This window comes from Myotis daubentonii, chromosome 1 (genome assembly GCF_963259705.1).
Source record: "Myotis daubentonii chromosome 1, mMyoDau2.1, whole genome shotgun sequence".
Classification (NCBI taxonomy): domain Eukaryota; kingdom Metazoa; phylum Chordata; class Mammalia; order Chiroptera; family Vespertilionidae; genus Myotis; species Myotis daubentonii.
The window spans coordinates 47,846,589-47,872,207 of record NC_081840.1 but is presented as its reverse complement, the minus strand read 5'-3'; the positions used below and the strand labels follow the sequence as shown (position 1 = coordinate 47,872,207).

The 25,619-nt window shown below is 42.8% G+C and overlaps 1 protein-coding gene across 14 annotated transcripts in view; it reads left to right on the top strand.

Moving 5' to 3' along the window:
• TLN2 (talin 2) overlaps positions 1-25,619 on the top strand; it is a 421,164-nt gene that overhangs the window by 242,027 nt on the left and 153,518 nt on the right. For all 14 annotated transcript variants that reach the window (XM_059699497.1, XM_059699520.1, XM_059699515.1 and 11 more), the window contains 5 exons: positions 596-738; positions 2,535-2,662; positions 16,860-16,923; positions 17,957-18,061; positions 24,648-24,803. In XM_059699497.1, the coding sequence (XP_059555480.1) occupies positions 596-738; positions 2,535-2,662; positions 16,860-16,923; positions 17,957-18,061; positions 24,648-24,803 (596 nt within the window). The remainder of the gene's footprint in view (positions 1-595; positions 739-2,534; positions 2,663-16,859; positions 16,924-17,956; positions 18,062-24,647; positions 24,804-25,619) is intronic.

Genomic DNA, 25,619 nt, shown 5'->3' with positions numbered 1-25,619 from the left:
GGCTGTGGGAATGAGAGCTGTGGGGAGAGTAGAGGCCTACGCACCTTGACATCAGCTGTGCGTTTTCTGACTGAGTGAGATTCAAGCTGGGCCATGGGCAGGGTTCTTCCACCCACTGCTACCTTAGTGTCCCCTCCCCCCAACTACTTTCATTTTCCTCCTTTTTTTCTATTTAGGGTTGGAGGTAATTCTTATGCTCAAAGCTTATAAATTATTTCACCTGATGAGACAGAAGTATCCACTCTGACTTAAAGGAAAATGCTAACTGGGTTGTCTTGGCATAAAGCATTGATTTCGTTATTCCTTTTAACCCCCAGAAGGAAGGGGCATATTATAAATTCATTGTGGGGCTTTAACTAAGTTTCAGAATGGCTTGGAATGTTCTCTCATTTCCTTTCACTGTGTCATATGGTACATGAGGGCATATGTGAAATTATTTGCAAAGTTAGAACACACAGCTCTAATGTAAGAAGTAACTGTACCTGAATGTCAGCATTATAGAAATCTGGTCTGTATTATGCTGCTGTCTTGATAAATCCCCTAAACCCAGAGGAAGAATAAACACGGCTCTTTTATCTGTGGTGCTGTGTTGCAGTGAATTGGCTGGATCACAGCCGGACATTCAGAGAACAAGGAGTTGATGAAAACGAAACGTTGCTGCTTAGACGGAAGTTCTTTTACTCGGATCAGAACGTGGACTCGAGAGACCCGGTGCAGCTGAACCTGCTCTATGTTCAGGTACCTCTCCCTCTGATTCTCAGACCTGGAGGCTGGTGAGGGTTCAGGAAGGTGCTGGCAGGGGCTGGGATTGGGGCTGCGTGGGAGCTGGCTCTGGCTTCTATCATGTGCATGCATGCCGTTCCAGGGGCATGGCTCCTGGGTTCCTCACACGTGTTTGGTTGTGGTGCAGGCTGGTGTTTGACATGAGCTGCTGGCCATCCAGAAGAGGGCCTTTCTGTGGCCTCCCAGACTGGGACCTGGGGGCTGCTACTATCTCTCTCTGCCTGGCTTCAAGGCCCTTAGCTAGCTCACCACTTCAAATGCACTAAAACTGGCTTAGCTAACACCTTAGAATACAAGCAAAAATTGGTCAGAAAATCAGTGCTTCTCATTAACTGAGCAAAATTCTCTCAATAACCTTTTTTTGCTTTACTATTAACTAATTTTTTTTTAAAATATATTTTATTGAGGTTTTACAGAGAGGAAGGGAGAGAGATAGAGAGAGTTAGAAACACCGATGAGAGAGAAACATCGATCAGCTGCCTCCTGCACATCTCCTATTGGGGATGTGCCCGCAACCCAGGTACATGCCCTTGACCGGAATCGAACCTGGGACCTTTCAGTCCGCAGGCTGACGCTCTATCCACTGAGCCAAACCGGTTTCGGCTATTAACTAATTATTTAAGCTCAAACAAGTCCTTGAACTTATCAGAGTTGTGGTTCCCCAATGCGTAAGATGTGGGCTTCCCACTAGACCGTCCCCAAGGTTTCTTCTGGCTCAAGGAAAACATCCACCTGTCCCCCAGTCTCACTTCTTTTATTCTTTCCTTTCCTCCTCCCCTCTCCCCACATATGTGCCCACAGAAAAAGTCGAGCCACAGCGTCCCCTGTGTATGTAAATAAACTTTTATTAAAACACAGCTCATTTGTTAACATTACACATTGGTAAATCCCTCATGCATTATTGTTTGTGTGTTGTCCGTGGCTGCTCTCGTGCTCCAGGGAAGAATTCAGTAGTTCTGACAGAGACAGGACGCCCACCTGACCTGACTATCTGCCCTTTTACAGGAAAAGTTTGCCGATCCTTTAATTAATGGATGGAAGAAAGGTATGGAAGGAGAGTTAGGAGGAAAGAGGCTGGAAGGAGGGAAGGAAGAAAGGTAGGGCAATAAGACGGCTCAGAGCGTAGGTTAGCATGTCCATCTGAGAGGGAAAGAAAGAAAGAAAGGAAGAAAATAAATAGTAACAGCAGGGATGGGTCAAGAAGTGAGAGAAGAACTTCAGACACAGTGAGTTCCTCATTCTAAGACTGTGCGTTTGCTTACCATTTCCCCTAAATATCTGCAGCAGTGAGTTCCTGTGTCTGACTGTCTCTCTCCTCATTCCTCCTTTTATATCTTGGGATGGGGTTTGGGTTGATTTTTACCTCTAGGTAATTTTTCTGTTCCTTTTATGATTTAGGGTTATAGAAAGTATATTGTACCCCCCCCCCCCACCCCCGTCCCCCCATGGAGGTGGTCATTTCACAAGGATTACTCTTTGCTTCCATTGTTCATGACCCACTTCTGCCTTCCTAGAATATACTCAAGCTTTAGTTTTCATATACAGGGCACTGCTGAGGCTGCCCATCTGTAGGCAATTTGGGGCAAAGACTTGTTTTCTTATTGCCTTACTCCTGCTGTGCTGCCGTCACCACCGTGTCCTGGATGCCTTGCTGCACAGAGTGGGTGCGTCCAGGTGCAGGAACCTGTCAGCAGGCAGAATGTGTTGTCCCCCCAAGCTCCTGATGCTTTTTGCTTCCTCTTGTGTTGCAGGCTCGGGATGATATCCTGAATGGCTCCCACCCTGTCTCCTTCGAGAAAGCCTGTGAGTTTGGTGGATTTCAAGCCCAGATACAATTTGGACCTCATGTGGAGCATAAACACAAACCGGGATTCCTAGAGTAAATGATCTTTTGGTTTTCTTTTTTCTTATCATTATTTATTTTTGAGGTAGCTACGTAAAATACATACCGTAGTTTCAGTCATTTGTGAGATTGTTGGCTTTTACTCAGTTGAGTGTATGATCAAACTCAACCTTGGGGAAAGCAGGTGGCCTGGAAATTCAGTGTTGGGATGACTGAAGGTTACCTGCTCCCAGTTCAGGCAGCCCGTGAGTTCCTCTAGACCAGTGGTTGGCAAACCGCAGCTCGCGAGCCACATGCGGCTCTTTGGCCCCTTGAGTGTGGCTCTTCCACAAAATACCATGTGCGGGTGCGCACGTACAGTGCGATTAAAACTTCGTGGCCCATGTGCAGAAGTCGGTTTTCGGCCTGGGCAAGTCTACTTTGAAGAAGTGGCATTAGAAGAAGTGGGGGGTGTCGGTTGGTTGGGCGACAGGAGACGCAGTGTGGGAGAGGCGCGTGATTCATGCGTAAGTTGAGGATGGGAGAGTTGGAAGGGGTCGACCTCAGCGAACATACCTCAATCAGATTGAGGACGTTTTTAGCAAAGGCCAGCTTAGGAGCACCCTTATTAAGTTAATAACAATGTACCTACCTATATAGTTTAAGTTTAAAAAATTTGGCTCTCAAAAGAAATTTAATCGTTGTACTGTTGATATTTGGCTCTGTTGACTAATGAGTTTGCCGACCGCTGATCTAGACCATAGAATATGGAACCCCCCACCGAGCTATCTGGTCTGGCCTGTCTTAGCATTCCTCTGAGTTCAGTCACTCACTTCCTCCATCTTCTGAAACCTCTGCCCATTAGAGAATTTCTTCTTCATGTAGGGCCAAATTTTGTCATTTTTAACTTTTTTATTAAGATTCCTATATGAGAACGCAGAGCATAAAGGACAGAATTTCACATTCTTTATCACGATCTTGCAAATTCTTTGTTGCTCTGAAAGGATGATGTGAAACACTTCTCCACTCTTTTCCCCCATCAGGTCTTTGGTGTTCTTTTATAAAATGACTAGAGGCCTGGTGCACAAATTTGTGCACTGGTGGGGTCCAGCTGGCCTGCCTTGATGTGGGCCATTTGCCGGCCAGCTGGGGTGGGGGGTAATCTGGAGCAGGGCCAGCCGGGGCGAGGGGCTGTGGGCGGTTTGCCAGCTGCCCTGCCTCCGATCGGGGTGGGGGGGGGGCCCGCTGGGGGTCAGGGCAGGCGAGGCAAGGGGCCACAGGCATTCTGGTTGTTCAGCCGTTCAGTCTATTTGCATATTACCCTTTTATTATATAGGATGGGGTGTTTTTTTCTGGCTTGGAGATTGAAGAAAAAGCTAACCCCACAGATCTATCCTGGTCTCATAGATCATGGGCATTGGTTTTCTAGAAATACTCAGGAGGACAGGCCCAGTCTCACATTGGCTGCCGTTTGTCTGATGTGATCTTCTCTCCTGTTTTGATTTGGGCTTCTCCAAGGGCTTTGTATGTGTCTTCCTCTGGTAAAGTTCCTTTCCTTCATCACCCTCGCGCCTTTTCCATTTCTCTTCTACTTCCTCCTAGGACAGATGAAACATTTGGCTGAACCAAAATGAAATCACTTCCGAGAGTGATCAATATCATGAGGTTACCTAAAATGCAACTTGTAGACTGTGGGAGTGGGGACCTGATGCTATGCTGACAGGGGCAGGGCGGGGGGAGTGCGGCCAGATTTCTTGCAGGATGTGCCAACATGAGATGTGCTGAGCAGGTCATCCATTGTACTGTGTCCAAGTGTAGGGAGCCGAGAGGATAACATAAAGGCTTATTTGGCCTTGTCCCCACTTTCACCTTGGTGGGAAGTAATGGGGTTCAGCATATGCCCTATCTACATAGTAAGAAGAAAACATGGCTTTTCTCCTGGTGGCAGACAGTGCCTGGCCAACATGCTGTTTGGTCTAAACAACTCTTCCCTTGGGTTAATGGGTCCCAGGGAGCTTTTCCAAAGTGATGTTGTCCTGCAATATACTGTATGGTGACCTTGAGAATGGCTTTGAGCAGGTCCTGTCACTTCTTCTATTCTACATTCACCAAACGAGTCATATGGCCAAGTGTTCCTCAGGGCCCATTTGTACCCAGTCCGTCTGGCTTCCTTCCTGCAGCAGCCGCGGGAAGCTTGCCTTTCTCTCTGTTCTGACACCCAGACGCCTTATGAAAGACCACGTGTACACCATCTTTTAGAAGTTTCCTATTCCCACATTCTCGCCTCACATCTGGCTCCTCAGATACATGTGGATTGTGAAGTCTCCTCAGACACTGTGGATTGTGGCCCCAGACATGGATAAACACCAAGAACTCATCAGGCCCTGGAGGAAACGGCATCCATCTTTTGTTTCTGTTTCTTTGAGTGACTGATGAAGAACAGGAGACAATGGAGAAAAAATAATTATTTTTCTGTATATCCATCTCTTTACTTTTTAATTTATTTTTTCTGGTTGACAGTATTACAGATGTCCCCTTCACCCAGCCCCCACCCCATCCCAGGCTTTCACCACATTATTGTCTGTGTCCATGGGGCTGTGCATATATGCATATAAGTTCTTTGGTTAATCTCTTTCAGTCTTCCCCTCAACCCCCATCCCCTCTGAGATCTGTGACTGTGTTGCATGCATCCATGCCTCTGGACCTATTTTGTTCATCAGTTTATTTTGTTCATTAGATTCCACATAGAAGTCGAATCATGTGAAATTTGTCCTTCTCTGGCTTCTTGCACTTAGCATAATAATGTCCAGGTCCATTCATGGTGTTGCAAAGGGTAAGAGATCCTTCTTTTCCACAGCTGCATAGTAATCTATTGTGTAACTGTACCATTGCTTTTATATTCCATCATCTGATGGGCAGGTACTCGGGCTGTTTCCAGATCTTAGCTATTATAAACAATCCTGCTGTGAACATAGGGGTGCATATATTCTTTCTGATTGTGTTTTGGGATTTACCAATCAGAAGTGGGATCGCTGGATCTAATGGCAGTTCCATTTTCAATTTTTTGAGGAAACTCCATACTGTTTTCCACACTGGGTGCACCAGTTTGCATTCCCACCAACAGTGTACTAGGGTTCCCTTTTTTCCCACATCCTCGCCAACACTTGTCATTTGTTCATGATAGCCATTCTTATTAGTGACATTGAGCATTTTTTTCTGATGTCTATTGGCCATCTGTATGTCCTCTTTGGAGAAGTGTCTACTCAGATCCTTCTCCCATTTTTTAATTGGATTGTTTCCTTTTGTTGAATTGTATGAGTTCTTTATATATTTTGGAAATTAACCCCTTATCAGGTGTATCATTGCCACATACGTTCTCCCATACAGTATGTTCCCTTTTAATTTTGATGATGGTTTCTTTTGCTGTGCAGAAGCTTTTCAGTTTGATGTAGCCCCCATTTGTTTATTGTTTTCCTTTGTTTCTCTTACCCTAGAAGATGTATTGGTGAAAATTCTGCTATGTGAGATGTCTGAGATAAAATTTTTAAATAAGATGTGTGCCCATTTTTGGTAGCCTGTGTGGCCCTGATGAGAAGGTGATCTTAAATGAAGCCATTCACTGGGTGCCTACAATGGTGATGCTACCCCAGTCATTTCATTAATGCCTTTTCTCTAGAGTTTTGGGATGGCTAATTCCCAGGGCCCCCTTGTGAATTTAGAAAGCAATGTATTTTATATGATGTATGTGGCAGAAGAGTCACAGAGAGGAAGCAGCCTGTTCAGCTGTATAGAGTTCTTTTCTACAAGTGGCTTCTGACTACTTACATTGGGCCCTATCATTTACAAAGGGAATCCCACTTTCAAAGTTGTCCCTGTCACTGGTCTCCCAATATGCAGCAAAATTAGGAAAGTACTCTAAAATGTGATTCCAAGGTCCTTTGGTTTTTCCCTGAGTGTCACTGGTTGTGCCAGCTATATCACAGTGAATGGTTTTGTACCGCTGACTATTAGTGTGGGGATGACAAGCACAATTGGAGTATTGGTTTGCTCTCACAGTGTCTCCCTGCGACCTATGGGCACATTGAATGTGGTATACTGACACTCCATTAAAGACGTCCCTTCTCGTAATACTCTGAAGGTAGCCAAAGTTAAGCAATTGTATTTAGTCAGTTTTCATACTTCTGAGTTTATAGTATGAAGCTCATGCCTCTAGTGGAATGTGTCTTCTTACTAAGATTCCAAATTAAAACAAGCTTATTATGCCTGGTGGCAAATATTTTCCCAAATGAATTTGATTTACTTTTTAATTAGACCAAATCTAGTCTAGGTAATGAAGCATTTTCACCCAATGTAGATGTTTCGTTGTGTACGTTATTGTGCATACTGTGCAGGTACAAGTTCCCGAGGATGTTTGTCTCCTTGTAATTAAAACAAAGCAGCGAGACCACATTTCCCTGATTGCGTGTTGGATAGTCGGAGCCTCTTGGGGCCATGTGCCTGAGCTGTCCCTGGTGACTGTCTGGACCATGTTGGCCAGGCTTTAGATTTTTCCCCATTTGCTTTCCTATGTCCCATCTGCTTGAACAATTCAAAGTTTAAAACAGAAAAATAGTGAGAAGGTTGGACTTGTCACAGAGCCAGGTTGAAGACACAGCCAGGCTGAGATTTCACCCACAGAATGTCTGGATGAGGTACATTTAGCGAGTACATTTCTTTTAATTTTTGAAAATTTCTTTAGCATTTTTGCTCAAAGTCAACAGCATATGGACTTCTTTTTTCTCCACAACTCCATGAGGTAGGTATTATTTTCCTTTTTCAATTAGCATCTAGGCAGGAAACAGAAACCATACTAATTATTTAAACCGAGAAAATGGAATGGAAAGAATTGTTAACCTGGTACAAAGCTGATAACCAGTAAATAAACAGGAAAGAAGGGGGCTCTAAGGCATCGAGGAGTCTGCAACTACAGGAAGCAGCTAGCGCCTCTGGGGCTGGAGGAACAAAGGAAGAGCCTGGAAAGATTGAAACCTGGGAATATAGAGGAGCTGTATGAGAGCCTTTCATACCTTTCTTCAGGCCCTTTAATGATTTCTGGACTCAATACCACCTTGGTGAAGGTGTTTATTAAGAATAATGAAAATCAGAGATGGAAAGATTTTCAGTTTTCATGGATTTAAGGATTATTTAATGTCCCCTGTCAGTTCTAGAGATGGAGAAAATAGGCATAAGAGAGATAGAAGCAAGGCACAGAACCAGTGAGAGCTGGAAGCCACGAAACAGCCACTCTCCCAGATCCAGTCTGATGTGCTGTATCTCCGTGACAGTTTTCTTCCGTCACCTGCAGGATTCCAGAAAGGGACAGTCTGTGGGAGCATGACGTATAACAACACACACCCCCATGCTCTTCTGTGCTTTCAGCAAGCATGCCACGTGGTGCTCTTCAACTCATGGAGGACTTCATTGTTGTGTTGTGCCAGGCATAGGGAAGGTAGAAGGAGGTACATACGAATACATAAATAGGGAAGGTAGAAGGAGATACATATGAATACATACATAGGGAAGGTAGAAGGAGATACATACGAATTCTTTGCTGCCTTTGATACTGCAGTCTGGCAAATAAACATGTGAAATAAACATATGAAATAGCAACATGAAACAGTTTGTAGCAGATTAAGGTTCCACTCTCACATTGATGTTTCTCTTTCTCTCCTCCTCTCTCTCTAAAAATCAATAAAAGTATATATTTTTAAATAAAGTAAATAAAGATAGAAGGACTAATTCACCAGGGTGGTATATTAATAATAAGCCCGTATGCACCTAACATTACCTTAAAGTACATGAAAGAAAAACAGACAGTGTTACAAGGAGAATTTTTGACACACAATTTTATTGGAATAATTGAACACAACCTCCCTCAGGAGTGATAAGTAGAACAAGATCAAAAGAAAGAAAAGGTTTTAGTCAAGAGAAAGGAATGAAGTACAAATCACAGAATCAACAAAAAAAGTTGCTGCTTAGAATAAATTAACAAAATATGTGAAAATCCGGTAAGGTTGATCAAGAGCAACAAAATAAGAAAAAAGCGAAAAATAAACATTATTAGTAATGAAAACAGGGCAGATCTTTAAAAGTTATAAAGAATAAAATGAAAACTTGAAGCAAAAAAATTTAAAATCTAGATAAAATCGATAATTAGAAAGTCCAGATAGATCTATAATCTTGAAATAGCTTTATCAGTTAAAATATAGCATTAAAAAAAAAACCCACAAAACAAAAACTAGGCCCAGGTTATTTCAGAAAATATGGATATCTCAATACAACTATTAAAAACTTAACATGGACTAGTCAAGGCTCGTGAATGACCAACACTGATTGAAGATACGTGGAGGACTATCCCAATTTCTTACAAAGCTATAGTGATGAAAACACTATTATTGATGTAAGGTGGTATAAAAGTACTAAGGGTTGATAAACCTACCTTTGTTAAATTTAAAATATTGGAAGTTAAGAGTGAAGCTCCAGACTGGAAGAAGAAATTTGCATATTTGCAATGTACTCTACAAAGAACAAGTTAATATCCAGAAAATGATATTAAAAGGGAAAAAATCACCTAAGCAAAATATCACCCAGGGATAGCATTAGATTCCTTAGAGAAGAGGAAATTCAACTGACTTATAAAGTTATGGGAAAATAGCCTCATAAGTGACCCAGAATGCAATCTCAATAAGGATAGAGTTTATAACCCAGCAGGTGGGCACATGCTTAAATGTATGAAAACACCAAAGTACTTTACAGAAGAAACAAGACATTTCAGAATATGACTCTGTTGAATTTAAAAATACAAAGAGAAACAGAGGATATTGTTTATAGATACAAGGAGATGTCGGAACATAAAATATGCAGGGAAACTAACTTCAGGAAAGTGACTCCCATTAGGGGGAGAAAGAAGGATGGTATGGGAATTCAGCTAAATTTTTAATCTCTAATTCTTTAAAAACAGAGAGAGAGTTAGCAATCACAAAGCAAATATCATAACATGTTAACATGTTTTTGTCCTTGGTGATAGGTATATACATTATGAGGTGTATATTGTTCTCTATGGTTCAAAATGTTTCTACATTGAGCATTTCTTTAAAAAAGATCATTGTGATAGTCTTTGTGAGTTGATGAAAGCTTATATTCAACTGAGGTTGGATATCAAACATGTGGCAGAGGAAAAGTTAATGGGCATTGGAGGTCGGACAAAGAGGCCCCATGGCTCTGAGAGACAGGAGTCAATGGTCCAGTGGTCGGGTGCAGGCAGGTGGGTCACAGGCTGCGGAGGCCTGCCGTCCTCGATTACCATAGCCTCTCATTCTGTGTGCATGTTCTGCAGAAGTATTTTACTGAGAAAGCAAAGCGACCAAGGGTTTCGAATCTCTGTTGAGGAAGAATTCAGAGTGGACTTGTGAAAATTTCTCCTCAAGCTCAAGATAATTTTACTGTCAATAAGCAAAGTTTTTGACACACTAGGACAGCGATTCTCAACCTGTGGGTCGCGACCCCTTTGGGGGTCGAACGACCCTTTCACAGGGGTCGCCTAAGACCATCCTGCATATCAGATATTTACATTACGATTCATAACAGTAGCAAAATTACAGTTATGAAGTAGCAACGAAAATAATTTTATGGTTGGGGGTCACCACAACGTGAGGAACTGTATTAAAGGGTCGTGGCATTAGGGAGGTTGAGAACCACTGCACTAGGAGGTCTTCAGTCAGCTTTCCTCCTGGCATATGTTCAAACACATATTTCTCCTTTGGAGTTGGTCTTCTATGTGTTTTTGTCAGAATAATTTGACTACCAATTCTGTCTTCATACTCAACCAGGAAGCAGGCATTTCCGCTTTTGTTCTTCACTGTCTCCGTCTTACCTCCTGTCCCTCACCCACTAGTTTCTTTATTGTTTGCTTCCATCCTGTGAGCTAGAGCTTCTGTCAGTTTGGGGAGGTGTGACCATTCGGTGGTCCTCCTAGCAGCAGCCTGCTACGCATGGTGCCTTCCTCCCAAAATGCTTTCAGATTCCAGAACTTTCAAACCAGGAACCTCTGAATGTACCCAGCCCGGAGCTATCTCTGCACCTCCAGGCACATTCCCTGCCTTACACTAAAGGGCATTGGGACTGGTTCTGTGGGACTGAGATAGGGCCTCAAACCCTTTCCTGTGCTTCTCCCATGCCATCCTCTCTCTCTCCTTCTTCTTCCCACCCTAAGTGTTTCCCAGCTCAACCAAGGTTTCCTTCCACCTATGTCATCATGTCGGTTAACCGCCAGGATTTAGTAAATCACACAGACATTTTCATCTTTGAGTCTGGGTTCAAACCCAAGAGTGTCTGATTTCATCATCAGAGCCTTCAGCACACCATGCTAGTGGTTCTCCACCTTTACTGCACATTGGAATCGTTTAGAGCAGCGGTCGCCAACCTTTTGGACCTCACGGACCACCAGTGGTCAGTGGACCACCGCTTGGCGACCGCTGGTCTAGGGGGCTTATTAAAACACACACTGCTGGGCCTCACCACCAGAGCCTCTGATTCAGCGTGCTGCCGGTTCTGAGACCACATTTTGAGAACCTTATGTGATAGCAAATCTGGTGATTCAACATAAAGGTTGGTCTGAGGACTCCTGGGTGTCCCAGTGTCCTTTGGGTGACGCTGTCCCTGCGGCACCCTCTGCCTTCCGTCCTCTTCTTTTCTGCACCTTGTGCTGGGCAGACACTGCATGGCTGTGTGTGTGAGTGCTGATGTCCTCACTCCTCAGGGAGGAGGGGCAGCCATGGTTTTCGGTTCATGTAAATAATAACACTCCCAGGAAGGGATCCTGTCTTCTTTTCAGGTGATAAAACCAGCTTAGGGAGGTGGTCACGTGCCTGTGGTCATGCAGCTAAGTACATGGTGTCACCTCCAGGATAGGTGAGAAGCAGTTAATGTTGTGCTTATGTTCTAACTGCCGGACCAGAGGACATCTGTAGGACACCTCTTTTGGAATTACTTGTAGAAGCAGCTTAAATTTTATACATGTGAGAAAATGAGGTGTCAGTGAACATCTAGATTTGAATCCAGACCTCACTCCCCCAAATGTGTTTATTAAATTCCTTGTCCCTTATGCAGTGGCTTTTGGGCATTGATTGTGTGTTTCTCTGATTTTATTTCTCTTTGTCTAAAGGTTCTGAAATATTGATCACATGATAAGTCTTTTGACTCAGAGGTAACTAGGAGGGACTGGGCTGTTGAGTGGCTAAGAGCCTGGTCTTTGGAGCCCACAGACCAGGCTTAAGTTGTTGGCTATGATTGTGGGAAAATTGCTTAGTTTCACTGAGCCTTTTGTTCCTTGTATAAAGTGGGATATTTTTTCCAAGGGCTTTGTCAGAATTCAGTTAATCTATTTGTACATGTAAATCACCTGAAACAGTGTTTGACTGTCAGTAAATGGCAGCTTTTAATAGTGAAAACCCTTTATCAGAATTATTTAGACTGTTGGTTGGATAATCCAAAAAGTTAAAGTACGGAATCCAAGTTTCTTTTTTGTGAGGATTCTCCTGATTGGAGTTCTACATTGTCTTTCTTGTATGAATGGCATAATCTAGGAGAGAATTTAAAGACAATCATGGCCTGGCTGGTGTGGCTTAATTGGTTGAGCACCAACCTGTGCACCAAAGGGTTGCCAGTTCAATTCTCAGTCAGGCCACATGCCTGGGGTTGCAAGTTCAATCCCTGGTTTGGGTGGGTGCAGAAGGCAACTGATCGATGATGTTTTCTCTCACCTCTCTCCCCCTCCTCCCCTCCCCGCCCCCCCCCCTCCCCACACACGCACACTCTCTAAGCATGTCCTCGGGTGAGGATTAAGAGAAGTAAAAAAATACATTTGTGAAGCAAAATGAAGACAATGTTTTCATGATTTTATAGTTATCTCACCTATATTCAATTTAATAACTTTTAAAAATATTTACTATAAGAAGCATTCATTAGCTCTCTTCTTGTACTATTTTAGCAGCTTATGGGCTATGTTGTGTTATTATATAGTCATATAATACATAGCAGCAGCAAGATTGGAGAACAACTACAGCGGACTTGACCAGAGCAGAAGTGGGGGCTCATGAAAGCAGAATCTATTTACTGCAAACCTTCAACATTCAGGCATCTTAGAGAGCAAGAGGAGCATTGACCAGTCTGCCACCTTAGTGGAGTGGAGGCTCTGTTATTATTACACCCAGAAAAGGCAATACTAAAAGGCTGGCAGTAGGGTTTAAAGGAGGTGTAAGGTCTAAACCAGTGGTTCTCAACCTTCCTAATGCTGCGACCCTTTAATACAGTTCCTCATGTTGTGGTGACCCCCAATTTCATTGTTACAAATTGAACATAATTAAAGCATAGTGATTAATCACAAAAACAATATGTAATTATATATGTGTTTTCCGATGGTCTTAGGCGACCCCTGTGAAAGGATCGTTCGACCCCCAAAGGGGTTGCGACCCACAGGTTGAGAACCCCTGGTCTAAGCAACTGCCTCTCAACAGCTGCCCTTATGAGGTGGGAATGCCTAAGGAGGCAGTGGGAGGGGCTTCGCTTGTCCAGAGCTTGCTTAATTAGGAGAAAAATTTCCAATCAGGTTTGACAATCTAACCCGTTTTCTCAGCGAAGGCTGGCAGATTTCACTTGTGTGAATGTCCCAGATGCTTAGGAGCCTTTCAAACTCAGGTTTGGTAATGAAAACTGCTGAGCGGGACCTGCTGTACCGCCGCCTGGCAGGCGGTGATGACGGGCTGCTGCTCCTTCCACCTTCCTGCTGAATTCCTCGGGGAAAATACACACCACACATGCTCACACACACTCACTTCACATTTTAAAATGCCTCGCAATAAACTCCCCCCAAAAGACTCTTGCAACATTTAGTGTAAGCAACTGGAAGTTGTTTTCGGTACCTACCAAAGCGTGAGAGATTCAGTACCTACTGATGAATGGGAGGGTTAGTTTGCAGAGTTTCAATTAAGGGCAGCTTGTTCTTGCACAGAATTTTCTTGCCATAAATGCCCAGCACATTCTTTCCCTGCCTGGCCACTGGACACTACTGTCTGTTGTTCTTCTAGTAACAGTCATCATCCTGACAGTTTCCCGTGGGGCTCTTTTTGTTAACCTCAGCCGCGTCTCCCTTTTTGATGGTATAGGAGCTACTGTCCAGAGCCCCACAGCCCTGGGCCTACTCATGATACTGCATCATTGTCCTTGCAAGTGTCCTCCTGGGGAAGGCCTGCAACAGCTCTGTGTTCAGGTGGACCTGCTCTGGGTCTGGGAGGTCAAAGGCTCCCTGCTACTAACAAGTCCCGGGACCCCCGCTAAGTCACCTTACCTCTCTGTGAACTCAGCTTCCTCTTTCCTGACATGGATGACTTCCAGTTCTCTCAGCCATTCATTTCTGTCCACAAAGCTGCTTCATGATAGTCATCACATCCCAGGTGCTGCTTGGATATTTCTCAGGTCCTTCCAGCTGACTGACTTGGGGTCTCTTGACAAGGCCAGAGTGTTCTGCTGGTACTCAGGCCTAGATCCCTGAAATTCCAGGAAATGTACTTACGGCTTTTGTCTATAGGTAGTTTGAAAATTGAACAGGCATCATCACTATTCAAATCTTAATATAGCCAGAACCAGGCCCTGCCCTGACCCTCTCCAGAAACATTTGATACATTTGCTGGCTCAGGGCTAGAAGCAGCCATTTCTCAGAGGATCTCTGGTTTCTTTGAGTGGGGAGTGGTATTTGAAGGCCACCTAGCCAAGGTGCTAGGGGTGTTTATTGCCAGCAGGTTGTCCTTGCTCTTAGCCTCCTAAGAGGACACAACTAGAAAATAAATGTTTTTCAGAAAAAGAAAATGAATCTGATATGCCAGATTTTATTTCCAATTCAAATGAAGGATTGCAGGGTTTTCATGGACACTTTTTGGCTTTATATTTTTATTTCTTTTATGCTAAAAATCTAGGTTACTAACAACTAAGGTAATTACTCATTTTATCTTAATTGTATACAACATGTTATATAATATCCTAATTTTTATAGAGTGTGCATATATATAGAGAAGAGGGAGGGTGTTGTAAAATAATGGTGTCAGTGTTTGACAAGTCACTGTGGTTCGTTTCATCTTTAAGTATATCTCACTAGGGATGCATAGTGAAAAGACTGTTTTCAATGTTACCTGAAATCATTTTTCTCTGTAGTAATGCTGTCAACTTGATATACTGCTAAGTTGATTTGTTTCAGTTTGCTCTAGATTTTTAGGTTGCTTTTTGCCCCTCTTTGCAATTTAATGTGATTCTAAAGTGAAAAAACAACAACTATGCTATAAGGAATATTTACAGAGGTTTATTTTTTATCCTTGTCCCCCTCTCCCTGTTTTTCCATTCTTTCTATAGAGAATCATTTTTATTAGTACTGGGAATATCTTTCTATTGTTTTAAAAATACATATTAACAATATAAAATGAAAAATACATCCTGTCCTCCCTGTCTTACAGAATAGCATACTGTACACTCTTGTACCCTTTACTATTCTATCTAATAAAGAGGGAATATGCAAATTGACCATTACACCATCACAAAAGATGGCGTTGCCCATAGCCACAAGATGGCGGTGCCCAGTCCCCTCAGCCTCGCCAGAGTCCCCCAGTCCTTTCAGCCCAGCCGGGGGGGAGGGGCACGACAGGTGCTTGGTGTGGCTGGACTCGCCATCAGCCCCCCAGCTGCCCAGGGCCGTCCAAGGCTCAGGTAACCAGGGCCGATGGAGGCTTGCGCTACCGGCAGTGGCAGCAGCAGAGGTGTGGTGGGGGCATCGCCTTCCTCTGGTCACCAGGTCACCTGCCACCCCTGAGGGCTCCCGGACTGTGAGAGGGGGCAGACCAGGCTGAGGGACCCCCCCTCCAGTGCATTAATTTTCATGCACCCAGCCTCTAGTCTATATATATAAAAAGCCAGTGACTGTAATAGCCATAACAACCATAACGACTGGTTGCTATGACACCCACTGTGGCAAGCGAACCACCCGATCAGGGAGTGGGGCCGGCTGGCCAACCTTGTGGCCCCTTCCCTCTGCTGGCTTGCCCCTGATTGGACTCTTCCACTCCGGTCAGGAGTGGGGCCAGCCGGCTAAATGCCCCCTCCCTTCCCCTCCAGCCAGCCCTGCCCCAATCAACCCACCCCACCACAATAGTCCCACAGCCCCTCCCCCTGGCTGGGCTGCCCCTGATCGTACTCCCATTCCCAATAGGGGGTGGGGCTGGGTGGCCAACCTCCTGCAGCCACTCCCCCTGGCCACTTCATCCCTGATTGCATCCTTGACCCCAATAGGGGGCGGGGCCATCTGGCCAACCTCCTGCAGCCCCTCCCCTGCCCAGCCCCACCCCAGATCGCCCCCCCCACCCCAATCAGGGGCAGGGCTGGTTGGCCAACCATCCATGACCCGCCCCCCCCCCCCCCAAGGCCACTGTCCCTGATTGGTGCCCCCCCCACCCCATTTGGGAGCAGGGCCAGCAGGCCCACTACCCACAGCCCCTCCCCATGGCCAGCTCCGCCTCCAATTGGCCCCCCAACCCCAATTGGGGGCGGGGCCTGCTAGCCAATTGCCCAAGGCTCCTTCCTCCAGCTGGCCTGGCCCTGATGGGCCCACGATCAGGGTGGGCCGGCCGGCCAACGTCCTGCCATCTCCTCCTCCCGACAGGCCCAGCCCCAATCCGCCCCGATTGGGCCCAGGCTGGCTGGACCTCACCCATGCATAAATTTGTGCACTGGGCCTCTAGTCTATAATAATAAAAGCACAACATGCTAATTAGACCAGACATCCTTCTGGACGAAGCCGGGGCTGTGAGGGAAGCCCAGGTTCCGGGTGCTGGTGGCCGGAGGGAAGCCCGGGTCCCAGGTGCCAGAAGGAAGCTGGTGCCAGCCGCCAGGGGAAGGAAGGCCTACTCTTGCACGAATTTCATACATCAGGCCTCTAGTTATATTATATCCTAGAAACTCTTTTCCATTTACCTTTGTTAGCTTCACCCTTTTTATCAGTCTGGTTTTATATCTGTGTCCTATTAAGTGCATTGTGGGATGTGGCAGTTTGTTATTAATTATAATTAGAAAATACTGGGAAAGTTAGTGACTTCACTGTGAGTTTTACGAAAAGACTTTTCTTTCCTTCTCATCACAGAACATAAATGCTGTACTTTTTCCCCTTCCTCTCTCTCAGTCTAAAGGAATTCCTGCCCAAAGAATACATCAAGCAGAGAGGAGCTGAAAAGAGAATATTTCAGGTACTGGGAATGTGAATTTATCATTCTTCTCACTCCCTACCCTCATGTATTAGTATGAGAAGCGCCTCCATACATGATAGATTTGTACCCCAGACATGTACTCAGCTTATATACTAAATGATGAGTGTCTCAAGAGTAAAGGAGCTGACAGTTCTACGTCTGGCAGATTTATTATCTTAATCCCCACCTTCTTGCTAAAGGTTACGTAGCCCTTCTGAGAAAAAATATGTGCATGCATTTAATTTACAAGGTATTATCTTGGTAGCTTTCAAACAAGGTGATTTGCCATTAAAAATGCACCAAGGAAGAAGCTACAAGTTGCTTCTTTGTCCAGAGGTTGGTTTTTGAAGCTAGAATTTGGGAAGTGGTACCTTTTTAAAACTCAGGTTTATTCTAAAAGAGAGTTGTTTATTCTAGGCAACCAGTAAGAAAAGCTCTGCCGTCAACTTTGCCATGAAACAATCACTAGTAAATTCAAAACATCAAAATCTTCTTTGATGTTGAAATGTAAATATAAGTTGAAATGTAAATTTCATATGTATACATCTTATTTATTTATTTTTTTACCAAGTATTGTTTCCCAGAGTGATGATGTATACCCATTTGTGTAACCTGCTCTCTGGAATACTGTATGTTGTAGATGGATGTTAGCATGCTACCTTCCCTGGACAAAGACATTTTTCTGGCTCTCATTTAAAGTGTTGGTTTTGATACATGGGGTTGTTTGAAAATTGGATTGTAATTATGGAGCTTGTTCCTGCCATCTTGCACATGTGTGCATTGGTGCCTATAGTTATGAAATCTGTAGGGGTTTTGGCTCAAATTCTAGTTCAGAAGCACTGCATTAGAATTTCCCATGTACTCTGACTCTTGGTGAGTTGGAACATGTGTCGTGAAGTGGTCTACTACACAAATGTTGCTTATTGGTCAGTCGTAGCCACACTCTATGCACCACATTTAGTAACTACCTCTCACCAAGTCCACCTCTTGGTGGAGCTGCAATAACTAGTCCCTGCTACTATCACTTCCGCAGGAGCACAAGAACTATGGAGAGATGAGTGAAATAGAAGCCAAGGTCAAGTACGTCAAACTCGCCCGGTCCCTCCGGACGTATGGTGTGTCCTTTTTCCTGGTGAAGGTGAGTTGGACAGGGTGGTGGAGAGAGTGTTTGCTCTTGTCACACCTTTTTCTTTTGTTAGAGTGTTTGCTGTTAAGGTTGGTTTGCATTTGTGGAGGTAGCATCTGGCCAATAATGACCCAGCTTTAGCTGTTGGAGAGACATAAAGTGGATGAACCATGAGGCTGCTGAGTGAGCCTCGCTGCCCACGGTCCTTTGGCAGCTGTGTCTGGGCTTGGCTCACTGTCCTTGCAGGGGGGTGTTTCCTTGTGCTCATTATGACTTTCCCCTGAGAATGTTTCACTTAAGACTGTCAAGAGTGCCCTGGACTAAGTGAAGGTCGTTGACCACTGCAAACCCAATCAAATTCCTGTGGTCTGTAAGGAACTTAAGATGTATATTTGCAAATGGGTCTGGGATTCCTGTGACCTTTAGATGTGTTCTCGTCAGATTTGTCTTCCTAACAGAAGGAAAGAGGTGGTTCTTTTAAACTCAACCCGTGAATTTCAGAGGGAGGCCTTTGGTAGGTATGTTCTTAAGTTGACTGATAAGCCCTCCCGTTAGCTTCATTTCTCCTTTGTGCATCCTGAGCTCACATACTCTATTTTAGTCCTTTTCTTTTTCAGTTTTACACCAGAAAATATCCAGCCCTTGCAAATGAAAAGCATATGGGTGAATCACTTTGTTTCTAAGACCAAGCTCATTTTTATTCATTATTTTGTAGGGCAACAGGTGACAGATCAGTTCTAAAATGTAATCCCTATCACGGGAACAGAGATTAAATTTTCAGCATGTCCACTGATATTGGCATCACTTTCCATCTATTTTGAGGGGTTTTTTAACTCTTTCACATATGAAATTAATTTCTTACATTTACATTGTTTTCCATCAGATTTCACATAGTCAGTTTCAGTGCTGTGCATATAGGTCAGCCAATTTAGGGAAATAAATAGGATACAGTAAACTACATGTAGTTATAAAGTAAGGTCAAATATATGGTGACAGAAAGAGATTTGACTTTGGATGGTGAACACACAGTGCATTATAGAGTTGTACACTTAAACCTCTATAATTTTATTAAACAACTAGAGGCCCAGTGCACAAAATCCATGCACTTGGGGGGCACCCTCTCGCAGTCTGGGATCCCTCAGGGGGTCTCTGCCTGCCAGGATCAGGCCTAAGCTGGCAGTCAGACATCCCTGTTATAGTCTGGGGCTCTCACACTCCGGGACCCCTTGCTCCTTACTGCCCGCCAGAGGCTCCTGCCACCACCACTGCACTGGCCTCCCATGAGCCCGGCTTCTGACTAAGTGGCACTCCCCCTGTGGGAGCACACTGACCACCAGGGGGCAGCTCCTGCATTGAGCATATGCCCCCTGGTGGTCAGTGCACATGATACGGATGGTGGTTCCGCTGTTCGATTTGCATATTATGGTTTTATTATATAGGATGTCACCCCAATAAATTTAATAAAAAAAGAAAGAAGAAGAAATTGAACAGAAAATTACAGGAACAAAGTTTTTTCCTCCAAAAGCAGTTTAGCACCTGAGAATAATCTGTCCATGACTAGTCGGATAATTGGAGATAGAGCATAGATCTGGTTATCACAGGGTCTTTAAGATTTAGTCAAGTGAAGACTCTTCTGTAACAAAAGTATTTAAGGAAAAATGAGAAAGGAATAGAATTTTCTTCTTCCTTCCTTCCTTCTCTCACTTTTTTTCAAATTACATCTCTTTGTAGTGAGGTCAGGGTCAACGGAGGTAGGCAGTACTGACAACTTTCATATACATATTAGATACTCAAATTTTAGTTTTCAATAATTTTGTTTTCCATCACATAATAAAAGTGAAAATGCTACTAACTTTAATTTTTTACTCAATGGTCCTATTTAGTTACATTTTATTTTTTAAAGTGATTTTCATAAATATTGTTTACTTGACCATATAGTTTGCATGCTTTTAAAAGTAGTACATCTGAGAATTCAGGAATAATTAAATGTTATGAAATAATGAACCTAATAAATTAGATAAATAAGGCAAATAAGATGACATCATACAGAATGCATGGAGAAAGAAATAAAGAAAACAACCCCCATTTACAATAGCATCAAAAAGCAATAAAAAAAAATACTTAGAAAGAAATTTAACCAAGGAAGTGAAAGATCTATACACCTAAAAGTATAAGAAATTAAAGAAAATACAAATGAATGGAAAGATACCCCATGTTCATGGATCAAAAGAGTTAATATTGTTAAAAACGTTCATATTACCTAAAGCCATCTACAGATTCAATGCAACTCCTATCAGAATTCCATTGACATTTTTCACAGAAAACAAAATCTTAAAATTTGTATGGAACCACAAAAGATCCCAAATAGCCAAAGCAATCTTGAGAAAGAAGAAAACAGGAGGCATCACACAGCTTCATTTCAAATCCTATATAATCAAAGGCTAATATGCAAATTGACCAAATGGTGTAACAACCAGTCACTATGACGCACACTGACTACCACTACCAGGGACAGATGCTCAATGCAGGAGCTGCCCCCTGGTGGTCAGTGTGCTCCGACAGGGGGAGTGCTGCTCATCCAGAAGCCCTGAGTTGGGCTCATGGCTGGCAAGCACAGCAGCAGTGGTGGGAGCCTCTCCTGCCTCTGCAGCAGCGCTAAGGATGTCTGACTGCCCCTGAGGGCTTCCGGACTGCAAGAGGGCACAGGCCTGGCTGAGGGACCTCCACAAATGCATGAATTTTGTGCACCGGGCTTCTAGTTATATTATAAAGCTATAGTAATAAAAACAGTATGGCACTGGTATAAAAACAAGACATAAGTCAGTGAAACAGAATCAAGAGCCTGCAATAAACCCATGCATATACAGCAATAATATTTGACAAACGGAGCCAAGAATACACATTGGGAAAAGATAGTCTCTTCAATAAATGGTGTTGGGAAAACAACATTCACATGCAGAAGAATTAAATTGATCATTACACCACTAACAAAAATTACCACTGTGTGTAATATTATTATGTGTAATATTATTCTGCCTTAGAAAAGAAGGAAATCCTGCCATTTGCCACGACATGGGTGGATCTGGAGGGTATTATGCTAAGTGAAATAAGTCAGACAAATGCTATATGATTTCACTTATATGTGAAATTTTAAAAAGCGGATATCATAGAAACAGAGAATAAGATGGGTGGTTGCCAGGAGCTAAGGTGAATATAACACTGTTCATCCATTCATCAGCTGATAAACATTTGGGTCTCCACCTATGGATTAAATACTGCTATATACATTCATGCACAACCTTTTCTGTGGACATATGCCTTGAAGTCTCTTGGATATGTATGCCTAAGAGTGGAATTGCTGGATTGTATGTTATCACCATGTTTAATTATTTGAGGAACTTCCAAACTATTTTCTAAAGGACCACCAGCAGTGTATTAGGGCTCCAATTTTTCTACATCCTCACACACACTTTATTATATCTGATTTTTTTTTTTTATTGTCTGTATTACTTTCACAGCATCCTGTTAATCTGTGATTATTTCAAAGTAAATAGTTAAGAAATGATTCTGGCCGAAACCGGTTTGGCTTAGTGGATAGAGCGTTGGCCTGTGGACTGAAAGGTCACGGGTTCGATTCCGGTCAAGGGCATGTCCCTGGGTTGCAGGCACATCCCCAGTAGGAGATGTGCAGGAGGCAGCTGATCGATGTTTCTCTCTCATCGATGTTTCTAACTCTCTATCTCTCTCCCTTCCTCTCTGTAAAAAATCAATAAAATATATTTTTAAAAAAGAAAGAAATGATTCTGGTATCTTGTTATAAGATAAACAATCATAGCAATAAATAATTTTGTTCCTTCATTCCCTGAATTAATGCTTAGAATAAAAAAAAAAAAATCTTGCCGAAACCGGTTTGGCTCAGTGGATAGAGCGTCGGCCTGCAGACTCAAGGGTCCCAGGTTCGATTCCGGTCAAGGGCATGTACCTGGGTTGCGGGCACATCCCCAGTAGAGGATGTGCAGGAGGCAGCTGATCGATGTTTCTCTCTCATCGATGTTTCTAACTCTCTATCTCTCTCCCTTCCTCTCTGTAAAAAATCAATAAAATATATTTAAAAAAAAAAATCTTTCTGCATTTTCTGAAACTTCCAAAATAATGTTGAAGGGTAAGATTTTAAAGGGTAACTTGTTCATATCCCAATATTTATATATTTCTCTCTAGCATTTTTCTATCAAGTAGAATACTGATAATAGGATTGAAATACTCTTTGAGAAAGTATATGTATTCCAGCATTTTAAAGAAATATTTATAATGAATAGGTGCTGAATGTTATCACACACCTTAGTGGCTTCATATAAAATTATCAGATGAAGCTATCTTTTTCTCCCAACTTTTCTGAGATATAATTGACATAGAACATTGTGGAAGTTTAAGGTGTACAATGTGATGAATTGTTACATGTATATATTTTAAAATTATTACCACAATGAGATTATGTCCTCCTCACATAATTATCTTATTTTTGTTATGTAGAGAACATTTAAGATCTATTCTCTTTACAGCTTTCAAGTATATAATACAGTATTGTTGACTATAGTCACAGTAGTGTACATTAAATCCCCAGAACTCATTCCTCTTACAATTACAAGTTTGTACCCTTTGACCATCTCATTCCTCCATGTGTGACTAAACCAGCTGCCCAGAGCCTCTCCACCTAACTCTCCGTGTGGCTCCTGAAGCCAAATTGGACTGATGGGCACCCTCCACGGGCACTGATTTCACCTCTTGTGGAACTGGCGTCTCTCCACAGGGTCTGACTCTTCTTTGCTTTCATCAGGATTGGGAGGTTCTTGCACTGCAGACTCCACTCCTTGGCCCCCCCACGCAGATTCCCGATGCTGTCCTCTCTTCCTCCAGGGAGGAAGCTGGAGGTGTGCTGGACCTTCGCCACCTGATGATTTATGAACTGCCCTTGGGGGCCAGGAGGGGGCATTTTTTGCTTTTTTCTAATTGCTTCCCCCAGAAGAAGTACACTGTGGTAGACAGCCTGCTTTTGAAATCAGAAGTATTTTTGAGCTAGTCAAATTTGTGTCCTAATCATGGCTTTCCCACTCACTGCTATCTGCCTTGGGCGAGTTGCTGGTCCCTTCATTTCAAAACAGGGATGATGATGATGATGCCAACATTTAAGGGATGCTTTGAAAATTAATGGAAAGGCTAACATGTAGCACACTCCTGCCCAGTGTTGAGTGCCTGTCCCCTTGTACTCACACCTACTTATATATACACACTTTGTGGGTGCTAATTTGTATATGTGTTCTTAGGGAATCGTGGTGTAGTCATCATGAGATTTCAGCAAGTATTATTGGAAAAGTTTGTTTGTTTTTCCTTGACAACAAAAAGATGTGTATTGGGTGAAATTTGGGAATAAGGAAAAGCACAAGAAAATAATACAAATAACTTGAGATGATTGTTGCCACCATTTTATCACATAATAAAATCTTCTTTTTTAAATTTTCTTTTAATGTTTTAAATTAAAATTTATGCTTAAAATTTTACTTCCTTTAGGATTATGCAGTGCAAACTGTTGATTTTTATTTTATAATATATTGTGAAAACTGTATTGTCCAATTGTTTTCCTATAATATGCATTTTATGAGTTGTAGAGTAGTCTGTTATTTGTGCAATAATTTTTCAAATCCCCTATTTATTGAAAATTTGGTTATTTCTCATTTCCTCTATGGTAAACTCGAGATGAACCTTCTTGCTGTATAATCTTCACATCCATTTATAATTTGTTTTTTAACAAGTTTCTAAAAGCAAGATGTGTCAAAAGTAGAAATATTTCTAAAGCTTTCATTTATTATTGACACATTTATTCTATAAAGGCTATGCCATTTTCAATTCCCTCAACAGTGTTTCCCCTTTATATTTTCTTTAATTCTGTTTTTTTTTAAATCTGCCATCTTATATACATGAACATTTATCCAATTGTTGATTACTTATTGCCTAATTATTGTTCTAAACAGTTTCTGTGTATATTCTTTGCTAGTTATTGTTGATTTATGATAACCTTTCACATACAATGTATATGAAATTTTTTATCTTTGTATTTGTTGTAAATATTTATTCCCCGGTCATTTGCTTTTTCATTTTGCTTATGATGAGGTTTCTTTCTTTTTCTCCTACCTCTGTGTCTCTTTTTTAGATATATTGAAGTCCATTATATTTTGTAGTTAAAACTATTAATCATTTCCTTTATATATATATATATTTTATTTTGGGATATAGAGTCCTTTCGCACTCATTGATCACAAAAATATTCACCTGTATGTTTCTCCTAAGTTATTAACTGATCTCGAATTTGTTCAGGTGTGAGTGACAGGTAGGTATCCATTAATTTAATAGGCATGATTACTGTTTCTTAAACAATTATTAAAACTAATAATCAGTAAAGATTTTTAAGACTCGGTAGTTCTGCCTATTTTGAAACACAGTGTATGTAAGTTGACCACAGGGAAAACATTGCAATGTCATTGATTATTTGGCAAAATCAGATGTATTCAGAGGAAGAGCGCTGACCTGGTATCTCCTGTTTCAGGAAAAGATGAAAGGCAAGAACAAGCTGGTACCCCGCCTGCTGGGCATCACCAAGGACTCAGTGATGCGCGTGGATGAGAAGACCAAGGAAGTGCTGCAGGAGTGGCCGCTCACCACGGTCAAGCGCTGGGCAGCCTCGCCCAAGAGCTTCACGTTGGTAGGGACTGGCAGAGGGCAACGAGGGGGCCCACATGGCTTTGGGTAATATGGTGAGGCAGGAGAAACAGTACAAGCCCACTGGGTTTCCCTGGCCTTCGCGGGCAGTGTGGAGAGGGACAGATGGTGGGAGACCATGGGGTGGGCATGGGTACTGGTCCAGAACTGAGGGAAATGTATAAAAGCTGGGTATCCTTGGCCACCCCCTCCTCTGTGGTGCTTTAAGTAAGAATGTCTCTATGAAGAGCCACTCACAGGATGCTTCTCAGTCTTCTGTGTCCCTGATGCCATCCCTAGCGTACCCTAAAAGGAAACTCTAATGCTCTGAGGCCCATCCGAAGGCGCCCTTTATCTCTGATTGTTGTAGAAGTTCCTAAGAACCGTGACATCTTGCTGAGGTGTGTTTTCCCAGCCTGCCTGGAAAGAGAGCATGCTGTATAGTGGAAGCAGCGTAGACTTTGGGGCAGTATTCCACCTCAGCTGGTCATTTCTGAGTTCTGTGACCTTTCTCAAGTCACCTGTCCTCACTGAGCCTGAACTTCCTCAGCTGTAAAATGGGGATAGCAACACCTGTTTTCACAGAGTTGCTGGGATCAAATGACATGGTCGTGATGAAATGCCCAGTGTGAGACACATGGAAAATATGAACAGTGTGCTTGTCGTAAGCTTTCGTACCTCTGAACTCCTGCTCCCAACCTCAATATTTGCTTTTAGCGGAGTCTAACTGGGTAGCCTTAACTAATAGTCATACTTACATGTGAGAATTAGTAGGGCAAGTTGAGTAAGAAGAGAAATTTAAAAAAAAAAAACATTAAAA